Genomic DNA, 17,153 nt, shown 5'->3' on the forward strand with positions numbered 1-17,153 from the left:
AGAAAATATCCTCGTTTAAGGACATTATCAAAATAAGAGAAGTCATCAAATTTTAACGTTTGGACAAAATCCTTGCAGAAGCTTTGAACAACCAGCTCAGTGGCCGAGGTGTATCGCCTTCAGCTCCAGTGCTGGTAGATGCGAGATCGATTCCAGGTCGGGTCAAACCAAAGACTTTAAAACCGGTACCGATTGTTTGTTTTTTTTTCTTGCCTAACGTAGTCAGAATAAGTTTGGTAGTAATGTTATGACATCGTAAACCTTATATAAAATTAAAAATAAGCCCTATTGTTAAAAGGTCTTAACTGTTGTAGTGTAGAGTGACAATAAAAATACTTACGGTACCACTTACCGTATATTATAACATCATTATTAAGCTTTGAACTACTAATGCAGACCAGTTTAAAGTGAGATTGACAGGGAGAAGTTTTTTGTTGTGTTATTGCTCGTGCAATGTTAGCTTATGTCCATTAGGTGCTGCTAAATAGAGAGCTGTCCTGAAAGGGCACAGCCTGAGAACTGAACCTTTGTTTGCATTGTAGCATATGTTACAGATCATATTTTGCAAAAGAGATAAAATGTAATTCATTTATACGTGATGGAGCAAACTGTTTTAAGAGTTGATAAAACAGTTGACTTGGATAATGCATTGGAAGGAGCCCATGAAATTCTTAACTTAATCAGACCAGACTGGAATAAAAAAGATACTGGTTCAAAGGTTAGGCTATATACATACTCTTTCATTATTTTCATACTGCTATCAACTTGACTGACGATAAGCATCATCTCAAATTCAGAGAGCCTCTTTAGAAGTTAAATCAACAGTTTTGTTTGTCATGCTTGTGGAGTCTTTGCATCATTAACTTAGATCATCATCATTAACTTTTTTTTGATATGATGGTCAGAAATAAAAAACAACTGAACTGAAAAAAAAAAAAAACTGACTTAGTTGCTAAAATATTGTTTGTAAATATGGTAATATGCCATATGATAAAAATCTCACATGAAAAATGTGCTATTACCACTCTTCCCATCATTTGAGGCCAATGGTATATATGATTGGGGTGTGTAGGGTTGCTTAATGTTACACTCACAAGAAGACAAAAGATTGTTCTTTGTTGGGTACCGTATATTGTTGCCACACTGAAAGTGAAATGTAAATAGTCATTAAAGTATATGTGCTAAATGGGGTAATTAATGCCATGGAATTCCTTTGCTGTCATTGATATAAAGTATAACTATATACTCTATATGTTACCTGGAGTCAGAATGGCCCGTTTTGGTGAATCCGATCCCTATTCGGTGATTTTTTAATTTTTAATTTCAATTTTCGGGTACCGTAGCCTAATTATCATTGCCGTTTTAGAGTTAGGATTAGGAGTTAGGGTTAGAGGTTAGGAACTCACCAAATCGGACTCACCGAATAGTAGCAGACCCACCTGGAGTTGCACTGCCGAGTGGTGAGAGCCCTAGTACAATGCTCAAAGAGATGCCAATTCAATTCTGCTCAAGAGCACGTGGCTGTGTTTTTTGGTAGACACATTTGTCTGAAGGTTGATTGAAGATTTTCACAAGGATTGGCTCTCTTACCTTCCTACCAGAAGGATTTTCACAAGGATTCCTTACCTTCGCAACACCAGTGACGTTCGGTGGCTTAAACCGTTGGGAAAGCAACTTGGAAATATGCAGCAGCCAGGTAGTAGGCACAAAAAGCGTAACCTTAGGGCAAAGCCCGAAGGTGTGTTGCCGAAGGCAACACTTCCAGCGGGAGGTTTGGGGGGCCTCCCCCAGAAATTTTTGAAAAACACTTCCAATTTGGTGCGCTCTGAGAGCATTTCCAAAACAAATCAAAAATAAAAATCTGTCAAATTGTGCTTCGCCTATGTCGTGATCATACATCCATTTAATGTTTAGAAGTCATGAACAATCTTAATTTTAACATTGCAGGACCAAAATCCTGTGTTAGACATGGAATAATAGTTGTCTAAATATTTAATTCGTCATGAATGTTCATTCTCAGATATTCAGTTAGGCCTACACAACAAAAACTAACACTTAGGCCTAAACATTACAACCGCAAGCAATTTGTACAAAAAGCTGGATAAGTTTGCCTCCTGCGTATACCGTATAGAAGCTTAACGAACTAAATATTGCATTTGCACCTGAACGTTCATTGGCGAAGTAACGTTATATCAACGCTGTAAAAAGGGCAAAGGCGTGACTATGAAAGCTAGTAGGCTAAAGTACATGGTGAGGAGACATCAAAAAACAGCAACAATCTTTTCGGTATTATGATGCTGTGCTGTGTACCGTGACGAGAGACCATTCTGACGAGTTAGTCTAGCGAATGTACGCATTGACGTCACTGGGAAAGCAACTCTAACCATAACACATCTGATTGGCTAAGCAGCTGGTGACGTTTTGCAAAACGAGTGAAGATTGGATAAAACGAAGGCGTTTTTTGACATTTTTGAACCTGGGGAAAGCAACTTTGATAGTTGCTTCCCTGGAGCCTCAGTGGTTGTTTCTGACAGGAGCGTTTGCGTTAATTGGCATTTATAGGCAAGACATGCGGTTTGGTGAGGACTTAGACTACTCACAAGCGTTACGAGTAATTCTAGTCACAAATACAGTAATTTTCAAGTTAAAATAGACGTGATAAAAATAAAGTTAAACCTAGAATTTAGTCATTATATTTTGCATAGTTTTCGCTCAGGTAAGCACTGCTTTCCTTGCTTTCCCTCACCGATCGTCACTGCCCAACACCCACTATCATCAAGATTTTCAACCTCCAGGTGTGAGCACTGAAGACAAAAATGTTGAGTTGAATGTCTTTGAAGTGTCTTGCTTGATTTTAAATCCCATAATTTGAGATCATCATTGCCTTGTCTTTTCACGTGTCATTTTGAACTGGATCTTAAGATTCATTGTCCATTTAGGTATTTCAAAATAAAGTTTACGCTATAAGCAAAGTTTACATTCCATTTCCCATTGGTAATCCTTCGTCATAATAAAAATATTGTGATGTGTACAGTTGACACAATATCATTCTCTCCAATCTGTAGGCTAGTAATGACACTTTACAACTGACTAGCATAATGGGGTGTACTGTAGCCTATAGTGTTGTGAACAAGATATTTTAACTGCAGGAGATCATCTGCAAGAGTGACTTGAGCAATGTGATATATGCAATGTTGAGAATTATTTACAATATGACAGTGTACACTGTACAATAAATACTTTGCAATCTGGGTGTATATTACTCTCAAGCTGGGGGGGTTTTTCGGTCATTTATCGGTCATTGACCGATTTTTCAGCAAAATGTCCGAAAAAAATATAGTTAATTCGGTCAAAATGTCCAAAAAAATATATAGTCAATTCGGTCAAATTGTCCAAAAAAATATATGTTGCATCAGCTACTTGAAAGGAAATATTTTCATCAGAAAAAATGACCAAAATAAATAAAAAATGACCGAATTTTTTTAAGTCATTTCGGACAAATGACCGAGAAGTCTCAGCGAAAAAAAACCCAGCTCTCAAGATAATTTGTGGTCAATATTCTAAAACGAAAGTAAAAGTAAAGATTTTTGTCACAAGTGTCAAACAAATGAATTTGATGTTCATTTTCATCAGAGATTTTTAATATTTTTAGATTTTTGACAATGGAATTACCAACAAAATGTTTGGTTTCTATCAAAAGGATGATGAACAGACCATAATATTAGTTCGGGTGAATGGTGAAGGAACAGAACTATTCCTTCAAAGGGCAGAGGAAGTATGTATATACGGTATTTGATGAATGAAAGTCTTTTTGTTGCTATATTTGCCAGAACAGGCGCCTTACTGGTGAAAGTGCAAATTTTATTCGTTTTATCAGTTTTACTAAATATTTTGCGTATTGTTGATTGCTGGTTTATGTTTGCTAGGCATGCTTATGATGGTACAATTTTATACCATATTCTTTTGTGGCATTTTTCATTTATTTTGCCTTTGGTTGTTGGTCTTTTCCATCAATTCTTTGACGTAGCAAGAATGAAACGTTTTTCATTCTTTCGCACCTTCATCATCATTTGACTTTTTGTGCTGTTTGCTTTCAGCTTAACACAAGATTATCTAGCTGTTAGCTGATCAAAATCGATTTTTAGCTGTTTATGATTGAACTGACTTGTGTAAAAATAAATTCGTTTGAATTAACAAGACATGTAACCGCATCATTCATCATATCAAGCATTGTTGTGGGTTTGACACAGTGTCAGAAGATATTTTATTTTCTTGATGAAAGAAAGTCTTTATTAATGGTTAGTGTTCATGTTGGCAAATAAACTTTGTTTTAATTATATCTGATTTAGTTTAAAATGTTGTTGTTGCACCCAGGCTTACACCTAGTGGTTGAAGATTTAAATTAAGTAGACAAGAAGGCAAGGAAGCCAATCTTCATTATTTGAAATGAAGAAATGCTTTTATCATGTCTGGTCACTTGTACGAATCCACTACTGTGCACCTGAGTTTTTATGAAATGTTAAACTCAGGCTACTCAAGTTAAGTCAAAAATGAAGTCAAGTGTTAGGTATTAAGTAGGCTACTGGTATCAGTTTTCTTAGCTTATATAATATTAATACAATTCGTGTACTAAATGCATTTTTTTGCAGAATGGCACGTAGATGTATATACGGTATATACTATTACTAACTTTCTTGCTATTAGTCGATAATAATCACTTCATTACATTGTTTGTTTTTGTTCAGGTACGTTGCTTTGAACTGTTGCATCGACATGGTTGTGCACCAACCCTGTATTGTATTTTTAACAATGGTTTATCCTATGAGTACATACAGGGAAACACGCTGACAAGAGAGACTATTAAGTGCCCTTCTGTGTATAAGTAAGTTTGATTTCTAATTGATGCACTTGACTTCTTATATTTTGTTGTCTGAAATGAGCCATACACGGCTGAGTGATGATGCTCTGAATGATGCTGGTTCAACACCGCTTAAGAGCATGCAGCCATCTTGCCAAGTCGTTTAATGATATGCTTGAGAAGTAGGTACAAAAGTTGGCTTGTAACTTGTAAGCGCAACACTCCATATATTTAAAATTCATTTTTGTTAGCAAACAATGCTTTAATAGGGTCTGCTACTATTCGGTGAGTCCGATTCGGTGAGTTCCTAACCTCTAACCCCTAACCCTAAAACGGCAATGATAATTAGGCTACGGTACCCGATAATCCAAAAAAAAATTGAAAAAATCCCCCATTAAGGGATCGGGCTCACCGAAACGGGCCATTCCGGCTTTAATAAGTAGCTTAAACATAATCGATCAGGTTCAGGAACTTGTATAATTTATTGATTTGCCACCATAAAGACGACTTCTTCAGTATCTTATTCAAATACAATACTTTATTTGTAATTATTTCTCTGTACAGAAACCTGACTTTGGAGCTCGCGAAAATGCATTCTATTCCATCAGACGACAACATTTTGTGCACTCCCATTGCTTTTCCTACCATGCGAAAGTTCCTCGATATCGCCTTTAGACCTTCTGGAGACCACGCGCTTTCTACTGGGTGGGTTTGATTAGCTTGTTTTTGTTTATCGGGGCAATGATGTGTTTGCTTGTGTATCAACCCAAACAGCAAAATCTGACATTTTTACATTGATTTAAAGTCTGCAATCGTTGCCGTTGGATTAATGTACAAATTACGGATTTTGTTTTTCTGGGAAGATATTAGTTTAATGTAGGTATGAGAAAAAACTGCAGTAACATATGTTTTATCTCCCAGTCGTTTTAGTTTGCCTCTTATCATAACAATGTGTTACTGACATCACCCTACATAACGTGGCTGGCGATGACTTGGCTTTGTAAAACAGGCTTCATCTTTTACATGGTGGCTTAAAAAATTTGAAAAATTGTGCTCTGCTAAATCTTCACATCCGTGAATGCACCGTTAAATTTCACGGAAGTCGGTTGCATTGCTTGTTGTGAGTCATAATGTAGCGTGCAAGAGATAGCTTCAGTTTCCTGGAAATTAAACAAATAGAAATGCATGGTGTCCACACAGTTACGTCCCTGTACACTATTTATGATTTATGCTGGTTATGGAAATTGAATCAATGTAAATTAAACGACTGATTTGTTGTCTGGGGCTCGTTTAATTCATGCTTGATTGTTTTCAGTTTCAACAAAGTTTAAGATTAATGGAACGATTCTTTTTTATAAAAATGACCCACGGCAATATTGCATATATATATTATTGAGCATTTGATTGGGTCAAAAACAGTGTTTTGCAGTGATATTATGTGTTTTGTTTGCCGTCTACAGACGTTGAATTAATGTAATAACACTGGTTCGTGGGCTGGGTATTGATCATTTATTTTACATTGCTTGTTTACTGCACGTAACATTGAAAATAAGAAATTTCTTAATATCTCAGTGAAATAATTAAATAACGTGAGATATAATGCCCCAGATAGCAAAATCCGTCATTTTTGAAGTGATTCAATATCTGCAGACGTTGAATTAACGTAAAAGTGAACATTCTGACTTAGCTGAACCTGTTTTTCTCACTTGTAGTACTAGCCCAAATGAAGAGAAGAAGTACAGTACATTGCTTGAGGAAGTGGAACAATTAGAGCAACACTTGAAGGCTTTGAACTCACCAGTTGTGTTTTGCCACAATGACCTCCTCCTTCATAATATTATCCATAACTCCGAGACAGGTTGGTACAGGCAAGACCACGTTGAAAGGTTAAATTCCTTGTCATTTATAACGTGTTCCATCCTGTGCTCCATTCGTTCCGTATGTTCATCCGGAACTTATAGTTTAGTTCCGGTAGTTATCATAAGTGACCGGAACGATAGTCACTGAGCTTATTTGATATTCTGACCAGTCCGTCCTAGTCAGTTCAATTGGTGAAGCGTCCTACTTTGTGTGCGAAGAAACTGCAGCGCTGGCTTGGCTCTTGGGGTGTGCGCTTGACTATAAATGACTAACGCATTTCAAGACCAACTCCCCATTCAGCTTCTTCTTCGCTTTGCCAATCTCGGTAACCAGGCCTGCGTCAGTGGTTCAAAGTCTCTGTCAGTATGCGAAACTGCCGTGAATAATCTTTCTGAGGCTTTCTCAGTCTGAAGGTGAAGATTCCAAAACATAGACGGCTGTTAAAATTTTGGCTAAAATTTGCCGAATCGGTGAGCGGCCATTACACCGAAGTGATAGTTTTGGAAATTAAATAAGTTTGTGAACACTGAACGAATAAGTTAGTGAACAAATAAGTTAGTGAACAAAATAAGTTAGTGAACAAATAAGTTATAGTGAACAAAATAAGTTAGTGAACAAAATAAGTTAGTGAACAAAATAAGTTAGTGAACAAATAAGTTAGTGAACAAATAAGTTAGTGAACAAATAAGTTAGTGAACAAAATAAGTTAGTGAACAAAATAAGTTAGTGATCAAATAAGTTAGTGAACAAATAAGTTAGTGAACAAAATAAGTTAGTGAACAAATAAGTTAGTGAACAAATAAGTTAGTGAACAAATAAGTTAGTAAACAAAATAAGTTAGTGAACAAATAAGTTAGTGAACACTGAACGAATAAGTTAGTGTTCAAACAAACATGTGCTTTAGTTCATTGGTAGCAACTCACAATTGAGGCAACTTAGCGATTGGTCAATAACAATAATTGGTATTTTTGGCATTTAGACGACAATTTGCGCGTAGACGTTTAACATGATTACAAAATAACCGATCACTCAAAATCATCCCCTACGCAGTCTTGCATCTTACCTTTCATTACGAACCTCTTCTTTTTGCAGGCGTTGTAAAGTTTATTGATTACGAATATGCTGGCTTCAACTACCAAGCCTTTGACATCGGAAATCACTTCTGCGAGTTTGCAGGTTTGTTGCAGCAAAAATCGGTCCTTTTTGCATTGATATAACGTAAAAAGGACTTATTTTCTGGCTAGGAAAACTAATTGCGTCGCTTTTCCATGTTTTATGTTGAAAACTGACTAAATATATTCGAAGTTGTTTTTTCTTGTCACGAATAAACTCGGTAATCTTGTGTTGCAACTTTGGCAAGTCCAAGCAACTTTGTGTTTTTCTTTCTGATTAATTATCAAAGCGCAAATAATGAACATTGGTAATGAATGCTGGTAAAAAATGATGCCAAAAAGTTGTATCAACCATTTATTATTTGACCGCCTCTCAGCCTGCAAGTCAGTCTGTTTTTACATTGATTCAACGTCTGCCGATTGTTTAATTGTATCCAGGCTTACGTCCGGTGGTTGAAGATTTGTATTAAGTGGACGGGAAGGCAAGGAAGCCAATCTTCGTGTCCATCTTCAGGCGTACCTGTAAGTGTCTTACCAAAGACACAACCACACGCTCTTGGGCGGTGTCGAACCAACGCCCTTTTGAGCGTCTTACCAGGGCTCTTACCACCCGGCTATGCCTGCAAACGTTGCATCGATGTAAAAAAGGATTGATTTGTCGGCCTCATTTGTCTTGTTGCATGTAGGCCTTGATGACGTCGACTACCGTTTTTATCCCAACAAATCTGTGCAGTTTGATTGGTTGAGGTGTTACGTCACCGCCTTGCATGAGCGCTGCCATCCAGGTCAGGTCTTGGAAAAAGAAGCTTTAAGTCAAAGAGTTGAAGTTTTGTATAAGCAAGTCAATAAATTCGCTCTGGTGAGTGTCTGCGTAGTTACAAATGTTTATTTGTTTTGACGGCAGCGTTTGAGTTACAAATCACATCCAATGCGTGTTTGATTGGTTTAGTTTTGAATGACTTATCACATGAGAGTTCGAGATTGTCAATTTTACGTATCATCGATAATAATCATTAATAATAACTAACAAGTAACCATAATCGATAACCACCAGTAAATTAAACTGTTTTTACAATACTTAAATTTCCTGATTTCCCAAGCTATGCTTCAGTCTTTGCATTAACAATTTTGCACTCACACTAAGTTGGTCAGTTGACGTCGTATTTCTATTTCTAGGCAGCTCATTTGCTGTGGGGCATCTGGGCGCTTGTGCAGGCGAGGTATTCAAAGTTGGATTTCGATTATAAAACGTAAGTTGTTGTCACGCTGCGGTTTTAGTTTCCTTTCACTTGGTAATATCACCGTGTTCCCAGACAACAAATCAATGTAAAAAGACGACTGACTTGCTGTCTTGGATGTAGATAACTATTGCTGTGAAAACTCTTCTTCATGTGACATGTAGTTATGTTGTAACATCGAAGCTGGTGACAATATTGATATCCTGAGAGTTAATTTAATAAATAGGACTCACACCACAACAAACCGATCAATTATGATGTCATAACGGTGAAACAGACCTGATGAGGTAGCTTGTTGGTAGCGTTTTCATTCGCTTGACCGTTGATGTTAATTAACATTTTGCATAAAAATGAATCTGAAATGACGTTGATCTTACGCCGTTGGTGGGAAAAAGCGGTCAGGTCCAGTGGTCAAAGAGTTGCCATTTCTATTTTCATATTGCAGCGAAAGTTTGTAAGATAATTGTATATACAATATACATTAGGGTGTTTCATTTTTTCACCATTTTTGAAATTCAAAATGCCTGGGGTCCCATCTGGTGGTATTTGGGGAACAATAGGAGAAAATAGACCGAAAATCAGATTTTTTGAAATAACTTTTTTTCTCAAGCAGATAGACCTTAACATTCTCTACATCAGGTATAGGAAACCGACCCTTCTGCGCATTTTGATACAAATTTTGTCGATCTATGATGTGTGGTTCCGGAGATACGCCCAAATTTCGAGATTTTGAGGCCCAAAAATTTCAAACCTCGTGGACCACCTCAATATGACGTCATAATTGAAAAAAATTTGGGGTGTAAACTTTTTTCCCCAAATACCACCAGATGGGACCCCAGGCATTTTGAATTTCAAAAATGGTGAAAAAATGAAACACCCTAATATACATACTTAGTCTGCTATCCCAGCTAGCGAAGGACGGATTTCTTTAGCTGCTCTCTTGTTATGTCACTACAATTGTGCACAGGGTGTCCAGCCAGAATGTTGGTTTGCTTGGCCTAAGTACTAAGTAGTATCTGTATTTTATTAATAATATCATGCTTTGTTGATTCCAGATATTCACAATTGCGTTTTAGTGAATATGCAAAACGGAAAAAAGAATTTCTCTCCCTCTGAACATCTTCAGTCTTAACCCTACAAATTTATATTTTTACACTTTTTTAAAAGAAATCTTGCAATTATTTGTGAATTTATTTTTATCAAATTGTAAGCTTTAATGACGCAAATACTCTCTAGTTTTCTACTTACGGTACATAGTTTTCCTTCATACAAATTATCCAGTCAACAAATATGACTGTTTGGGCCAGGCACAGCACCAACGTTGGTATGAAAAGGTTGCTACATGAAAAGTTGGTAAGCACTGACAGTTTCTCTTCAGAAAATACCGTTTTCATTATTTTGATTCTTCAAGACAGCTTTATAAGAACTGGCAACTTTGTATCGCCATTTAGTGCCGTTGGCAACTGTGACGCTGTTCAGCAGATCATCCGCGATATTTGTTGATTTTTCATAACCATTCCGTTCTCATTGTTGAATACAATAATGCAATCTCTGACTTAGCCTAATGTTTACTCATCTCGTACAAGGCATAGTAACACCTACATTATCGCTTGGTTTTACTTCTCATCGCAATTTATAGATTCGTTTCTAATTACTCACTGTTTGTCGCTGAGCAACAAGCCTATTATTTTATCAATTTCACGACGTTGTGTCGCGGCCGACTTGACTCGAATTCCACTCCATCCATTGAGCATATCTTATTTTATGCACCTACAGTTGTTTACAAATGTTTAATTTTCATAACAAATTTTCATCAGACAGTTGCTGTGACGCAACAATTATCCAACGTATATTTAAAACAACAAAATAAGCTCCGCACACACAAAAGGTTACATCATCAACACATTCGCATTTATATTTATTATATTTATCTATTATTATATTATATATATTATATATATATAATATATATAAATAATAATATAAATAATTAATATATAAATAATATAAATAATTAATATATATATAATATATATTTTATATATACCCAGTAAACATTGATTGTTGGGGCAACATTGGCAAGAAGTTGGCCGCAACATTGGCAAGATGCAGACGCCAACATTGGCAAGATGTTTTATGCACCATTTGGATGCATCTGGCCAGCGTTGGCGTCTGCATCTTGCCATCGTTGGCGTCTGCATCTTGCCAACATTGGATTATGCATCTTGCCAACGCTGGCTTCTGCATCTTGCCAACATTGGCTTCTGCATCTTGCCAACGGTGGCAAAGTGTTTTATGCACCATTTGGATGCATCTGGCCAGCGTTGGCGTCTGCATCTTGCCAACGCTGGCTTCTGCATCTTGCCAACGTTGGCTTCTGCATCTAGCCAACATTGGCTTCTGCATCTTACCAACGTTGGCAAAATGTTTTATGCACCATTTGGATGCATCTGGCCAGCGTTGGCGTATGCATCTTGCAACCGTTGGCGTCTGCATCTGGCCAACGTCGACTTCTGCATCTAGCCAACGTTGGCTTCTGTATCTTGCCAACGTTGGCAAAATGTTTTATGCACCATTTTGCTTCATCTTGCCAACGTTGGCAAGATGGCTTGTGCACCATTTTGCTTCATCTGGCGCCTAAATTCTGGTTGACTTTTATGCACCATGATGCTGCTTCATCTGATCTATTGACTATTGTGATGCCCGCGCTTTGACCAAGGTTGGCCATGCAAAGCAAGCTGGTGCATAAAACATCTGAACAGCATTGGCATCTACATTTGCCAAACGTCTCTGTACTTAAACCTCGCTCATCACCAAAAGTTTATTGTTGAACCTAGCTAATCCTTGGGCGAAAGAACAGCAGCAACACGGATTTATAAGCAACACTTCTCCCTTTGTGACAAAGCAAAGTAACAGCCGAGCTTCGTATATTTTCACATTTATTAGAAACAAGCCACATCAAATCGTATTGACAGATGGAGATTCATTGCACATCAGCAGCTTTTTCTTGTGTATCTTTATCATTGTGAATTCCTGCGAATGAAACAAAAATATTTAAATCAAGAGGGCTGTTTGGCAACAGTGTAGGAATCATAGGCGTAACCAGGGGGGCAAAAGGGGCAATGCCCCCCCAAATTTTCAAACTTTGGATTCCGAAGTTGAGCCCTTTGTTGAAAATGCAATAAAGTTTGTAGAAATTTATATCGTTTTCCAAGAGATCTGGCTATTAACACCCCCAAGGACTTGTTTTAGACACACAGAAAGACACCAATAAATTTTCCAAATCGTAAATCGCCCAAAATTTACGCGATTTACATTTCTTTGAACTAATTTGTGGAAGCAATTTCAGAATGGCTTACTCTGTTGGGCTTTTGTGTAGTTATTGAGTTTTTGTTTAGCTGTGTTTTTGGTGTTCTCTAATTTAGCCGCAGTTTTTGCCAGTTCGTGTGTAAGAGCTATCTTTAATAAGTTAATAGCTGTTTATCTGCTAATAAATTTCATACAAATATTACCCTAAAAGTGTTTTCAGAAAGCGCTATAATCCATTATTTGAGTGTAATTTTTCAAAAATTTTCCGGGGGAGCATGCCCCCGGACCCCCTTAGAATACGCGTGCCTTCGGCACGCTCTAACCCCGCTACCAGTTTTATTGCTTCAACCCACCAGGATACGCCACTGCACATCAAGTGGCGATGGCTTTAAATCAAACACCTTGTTGTTCTCTTCAATTCATCAAATATTTGGCCCCCCCAAAACATTTTTCTGGCTACGCCACTGTGTAGGATTTTGATCAGTTGTCGTTCAGGATACTACGAAGTTAATTGACAATCTGCAATATCAATGTAATATCCCTCTCTCCAACGTGCGTGACAAAAAACTTATCATTCGATTCTGCGCCACGCAGAGCAATAATCAAGTTCAAATACATTCTAATTGCGTGTACAGTAGTTATTCAACAACTAAAGCAACACATGCGCTGTTGTCTTTCAAACATATAACAAGCTCACCAAAAGTTAGTTTTTGCCGTTTTCAGCCACCTTGCCTGTCCTTCCAATTTCGAAATCACTCTGAAACTCTTCATCAATTTGCTGCACGGCAGCAGCTTTGTCGTGCGCCATCACCATGTCTAATCATGAAAGTAAAAAAAGAAGTGTTAAATCAGTATATAAATGCCGACACAGCCTACTAACCACCATGTTCGTTGTTCACATCACTGCGAATACACCACTAAAACATTTTCATACATTACTCAATACTAGGGATGGGCAAAATAGAATAATTAGCTATTCTAGAATATTCTAGAATACTGAAACCGAATATAGAATACAGATATCTATTCTAGAATAATTGATCGTTTTTACCATCAACACATTTTAATGATTTTATAAAAGCAATGAACATCACAAAGTTCCTTATTGCAGTGTAACAAATTGAGGCTTTTTAAATGTTCACCAGTCAAACGGGATCTCATCTTGGTGGCAGTTAGTGTTGGGCGATAACTCGTAACTGCAAACCCTTACAAAAACGTTGCCGAGGCCAAACGGCAAAAGTTGAAATTGCCTCGGCAATTGCTTTGAACGTTTATTACGAAAAAAATTGTACCAAAACATGTAAAACGAAAAGTGAAAAATATACTAGAGTAGTCCATCACGACCGCACTGTTTGATTTGTTGTGATGTAATAATGCCAAAAGTAGCGATAAAGCGAGCAACACGATACGCACGCTGTTACGGTACGGTAATTCACATTAAATAACTCACGGGGAGGAAAAGTAAGTTAGTTTTGGGTTGATTCAACGTTTGAGTCAGCACAAATCGATTTAATTTTCCCGGCGGGTTATATTGCGTAACAACAATGCCCAAAAAGAAATTTACATTTGTTTTACATTAATTCGACATCTAGCGACGTTAAAGTATCATAAAATAACGTTAATTGCTCAACCAGGTACCGGTAACAAATTAATAGCTCCCTGCGAGAAGATTGCCTCGATTTACGTATGCACTAACATAGTTTCGGCACAATTGGGATACTGCGAGCAACACAAAGTCTATTTGATAAAGAACTAGGGTAGCTGTCAGAATCGGAATCATCAGATGCTTTATCGGAGGATGAGGTTGTCGCGTCATCACTGGAATCAGACACATCAAGAGGCTCATCGCTTGGCTGTAAATCTATACTGCCTTCGCCGTTCGCAATGAAGCGTGCACGTTTTGCGACTTTCGTGCTTTGATACCCATCCACACGCCTCTATCGCAGAGCTCCATCAGGGTGTTGACTAAGGAACAAATCTATGGCTGTGCCATAGCGACTGGCAGGAATGTCTAGTACCCTAACCTTACAAGCGCTCGTGTGGCCTCGGCATTTTTATTGCCGACGCTAATTTCAAAGACTGAGAAACTCTTTTCTTAATTAGAACAAAAATATCGAAAAGTATCGAAATATCGAGTATTTTCAAATATCGTATCGTTTTGTTTTTTTCAATATCGCCCAACAACCAACACTAGTGACAATTAAACCTGCACTTGAAAAACATCTCTCAGAAGAAGCAGATGTGGCAGTTACACCAAAATATTGCGCTTGACAAGAAAGATCTCTAACAACGAAACTCGTACGTCTTTCCTATGCCGAATTGCACTAAATCGATAAACAATTCTACTTTCGCTGCAACGAGACCAGACGGAGCGGTACGGAGTCGATCGTTAAAGCAGTTTCAATTATCCGATTTCATATGGATTTTGAAACCGGTTAGGCTTCACAACCGGTTGTTCTATATTCGGTATTCTATTTTGACCATCCCTACTCAATACTCTTCACAATTACATCATACATTAATCAAAAGAACAAAATGGCATAGTTATGACATAATCATTTAGTCGTAGTAAAAACATTTATCCGTACTCACCAAGAACAATCTTTTTCAGATTCTTTTTTAAACAATCAAACGAGTGCTTAGACTTCACGACGTTTTTTTTTTCCTTTCTTTTTTCTCGACATGCTTTGAACTGTGTTGTGTTCGATATAATTAGTTGGTAATAAGTCCACTGATACAATCGCTTGCATTTTTGCCAACAGCTTGACTTAAATTTGCTACCTGCAAAATGTAAATCGAATGTAATGACAGGGGTTTCATCCATCATATTAAAAAGCTTCAGCACTTGTTACAGACATTTTCGACTGTTACAAATGACAGCCAACGTTTAAAGTTTATTTTGGGATTCCAGTCGTCTGTTTTGTTGCGTATGTAGGTCGCAGTGTAGGCTACTGTAGGCTATGTTGTCGCAATGGGCGCAAAATAAAACATGTTATTATTATTATTATTCAGTTGACGGCAATGAAAGCTACATTTGCAAATACTCTACATCCATCACAGACCTATCCACACGACATAAAAATACAAACACATTCAAGCAGTCAGGCAAACACTGCCGGAGCAGCAAAATCAAAGATTGAGCAGAACCCTACACATGTTGTGGGACATCACAAGCTCTGCTACTTTGCTGATATCTTCTTAGCACTCATCTAGAAGCACTGGCACTAAATTTGTCACGAGAATATTTCATATGAAAGTTTTCCATTGGTCATTGAGTTTTATAACTTTCTCTAAATTGAGTTTTATAACTTTCTTTAAATTGTGTAAACGTAGCCTAGTGACAAAAACGACTTTACACAATTATTTCAGGTTTAATGAATAAAAGACATTCACTTACCAGGTTTTCATAAACATTGTCGTAAGTCATTCTTATAGTTTCATTTTGATCATTTCTAAAACTTCTTTCGGCCGTAATAGGCCTATCTCAATTGAATTCGATTTTTTATATTTTCGATGCAAGAAGCGAAAATTCCTCTTAGCGCTGTTCACATAAGCATTGTGCTTTCGGCTCTCCACGTAATTGTGTATTGAGCACAACCGCCATGCTTGAACAGTCGAAGTGAATCGAGTGACGTCATAATCCCTTTAGCAAAGGATTAAGTCATGGCCTCTGTCTTCCTTCATCAAAACAAACCAAGTTCTTCTGCTAAATTGCATCTCCTCACGTTGATATAACACATCGCCGCATTCTAAAGCTTTGTTGCCTCTTTCACTTCAACGCGTCGTATTGCCCAGTCAAAGTTTAAGTAGTGACGTCATAATGGAGTTTTCACAACAATTATTGTGCCTGCAGTGTTGTTCTATGCACCGCGGGAGTAGAAAAAACGATTTGCCGGATCGTTGAAAGTAAAAGTAGCAATCGTTTTGTGAAATCTCGCTTCAAGAAATTGAGGAGAGATTTCGACGCAACATGACTGCTCCTGAAGCTGGCCTATTGTGCAAGCTTTGCTACATTTAAAGTAAAGACGCCCCTTTGTTGGCGACACGAGAATCTCACTCACGTGGTCAAAATCAGACAGTGAGCGAGACTGCTCTCAGAACAAAATCAACAAGTGATACTGCATCAATCGATTTTTTTTACATTGATTCAGCGTCTGCAGACAGGTCAGCAGCGCGGCGGCAGTGCAGCCGCAACTCAATGATTACATGATCACCACAATCATGCTGCTGTGTCGAGCGCTACTAAACATCAACAAGTGAATTCGATTAAGCTTACAAGTTGTTTTAAATTTTCTTGAACTGCACGCAAATTTTGAGGTTAGTCCTGAAAAAATGTTTTCAAAAATATTACAAAACATTTTAGTATAGTTAAACTTGAAAACTAAAAAAGCTTTTGTTGAACATAAGAAAAAAATGAAGACCTGGCAACTTGAATTAGCAACCACGTTTTTAAGTTTATCGCTTGTTAGTTACCTTACCAACGTCTGCAGACGTTGAATCAATGTAAACAGAACGGATTATGCTAGTTGGGTATTGGAGGCGCCAAAGCCTAAACTTTCTGGAAGTGTTCTCTGAATCACAAGACATTTATTGCACTAAATTATCTGAAGCAATTGAATATGAACAAACGATTTTTATCATGGCGTTGTTGGTACAAGAATACGGTATGCGAAAGAAACTGTGTTTTTCCACTAAACCACATGAGTCATTTAGTTAAAGAGTCATTTTATTGTTGGCTATTAATATTTTCAAAGAATAAATCCAGTGAAGCTGAAA

The 17,153-nt window shown here is 37.4% G+C and overlaps 2 protein-coding genes across 5 annotated transcripts; one reads left to right on the forward strand and one right to left on the reverse strand.

Moving 5' to 3' along the window:
• Window positions 1-561: 561 nt before the first annotated feature.
• Window positions 562-12,575, forward strand: LOC145767563 (ethanolamine kinase 2-like). Of its 3 annotated transcripts, none has more exons than XM_082579406.1 (9): window positions 562-718; window positions 3,653-3,775; window positions 4,746-4,882; window positions 5,423-5,563; window positions 6,571-6,716; window positions 7,811-7,894; window positions 8,517-8,689; window positions 9,007-9,080; window positions 12,015-12,575. In XM_082579406.1, the coding sequence occupies exons 1-9, from the start codon at window positions 599-601 to the stop codon at window positions 12,109-12,111; spliced, it is 1,095 nt and encodes a 364-aa protein (XP_082435532.1). In that variant the 5' UTR covers window positions 562-598; the 3' UTR covers window positions 12,112-12,575. The 3 variants fall into 3 exon arrangements, with proteins under 3 accessions (XP_082435532.1, XP_082435533.1, XP_082435534.1); XM_082579407.1 differs by lacking the exon at window positions 12,015-12,575 and adding an exon at window positions 10,124-10,985; XM_082579408.1 differs by lacking the exon at window positions 562-718 and adding an exon at window positions 2,839-2,939.
• Window positions 11,778-16,418, reverse strand: LOC145767564 (uncharacterized). Of its 2 annotated transcripts, XR_014288807.1 has the most exons (4): window positions 15,775-16,418; window positions 14,970-15,158; window positions 13,075-13,193; window positions 11,778-12,101 (listed from the first exon to the last, which is right to left on the reverse strand). XR_014288807.1 is itself a non-coding variant. In XM_082579410.1 (3 exons), exons 1-2 carry the CDS (start codon window positions 15,202-15,204, stop codon window positions 13,081-13,083), a joined length of 348 nt encoding a protein of 115 aa, XP_082435536.1. In that variant the 5' UTR covers window positions 15,205-16,418; the 3' UTR covers window positions 11,778-12,101; window positions 13,075-13,080. The 2 variants fall into 2 exon arrangements, 1 of the variants encoding a protein (XP_082435536.1); XM_082579410.1 differs by having other exon boundaries at window positions 14,970-16,418.
• Window positions 16,419-17,153: the final 735 nt, after the last annotated feature.

This window comes from Aplidium turbinatum, chromosome 3, assembly GCF_918807975.1.
Source record: "Aplidium turbinatum chromosome 3, kaAplTurb1.1, whole genome shotgun sequence".
NCBI classification, from domain to species: domain Eukaryota; kingdom Metazoa; phylum Chordata; class Ascidiacea; order Aplousobranchia; family Polyclinidae; genus Aplidium; species Aplidium turbinatum.

Excerpts from the sequence above, each read along its gene's own strand:
- LOC145767563 (XM_082579406.1), top strand. The coding sequence starts at position 599 with ATGGAGCAAACTGTTTTAAGAGTTGATAAAACAGTTGACTTGGATAAT. Across the intron at positions 3,776-4,745 it reads TCCTTCAAAGGGCAGAGGAA|GTACGTTGCTTTGAACTGTT; the intron begins GTATGTATATAC and ends GTTTTTGTTCAG. Across the intron at positions 7,895-8,516 it reads TCACTTCTGCGAGTTTGCAG|GCCTTGATGACGTCGACTAC; the intron begins GTTTGTTGCAGC and ends TGTTGCATGTAG.
- LOC145767564 (XM_082579410.1), bottom strand. The coding sequence starts at position 15,204 with ATGATGGATGAAACCCCTGTCATTACATTCGATTTACATTTTGCAGGT. Across the intron at positions 13,194-14,969 it reads TCTGAAAAAGATTGTTCTTG|ACATGGTGATGGCGCACGAC; the intron begins GTGAGTACGGAT and ends TTTCATGATTAG.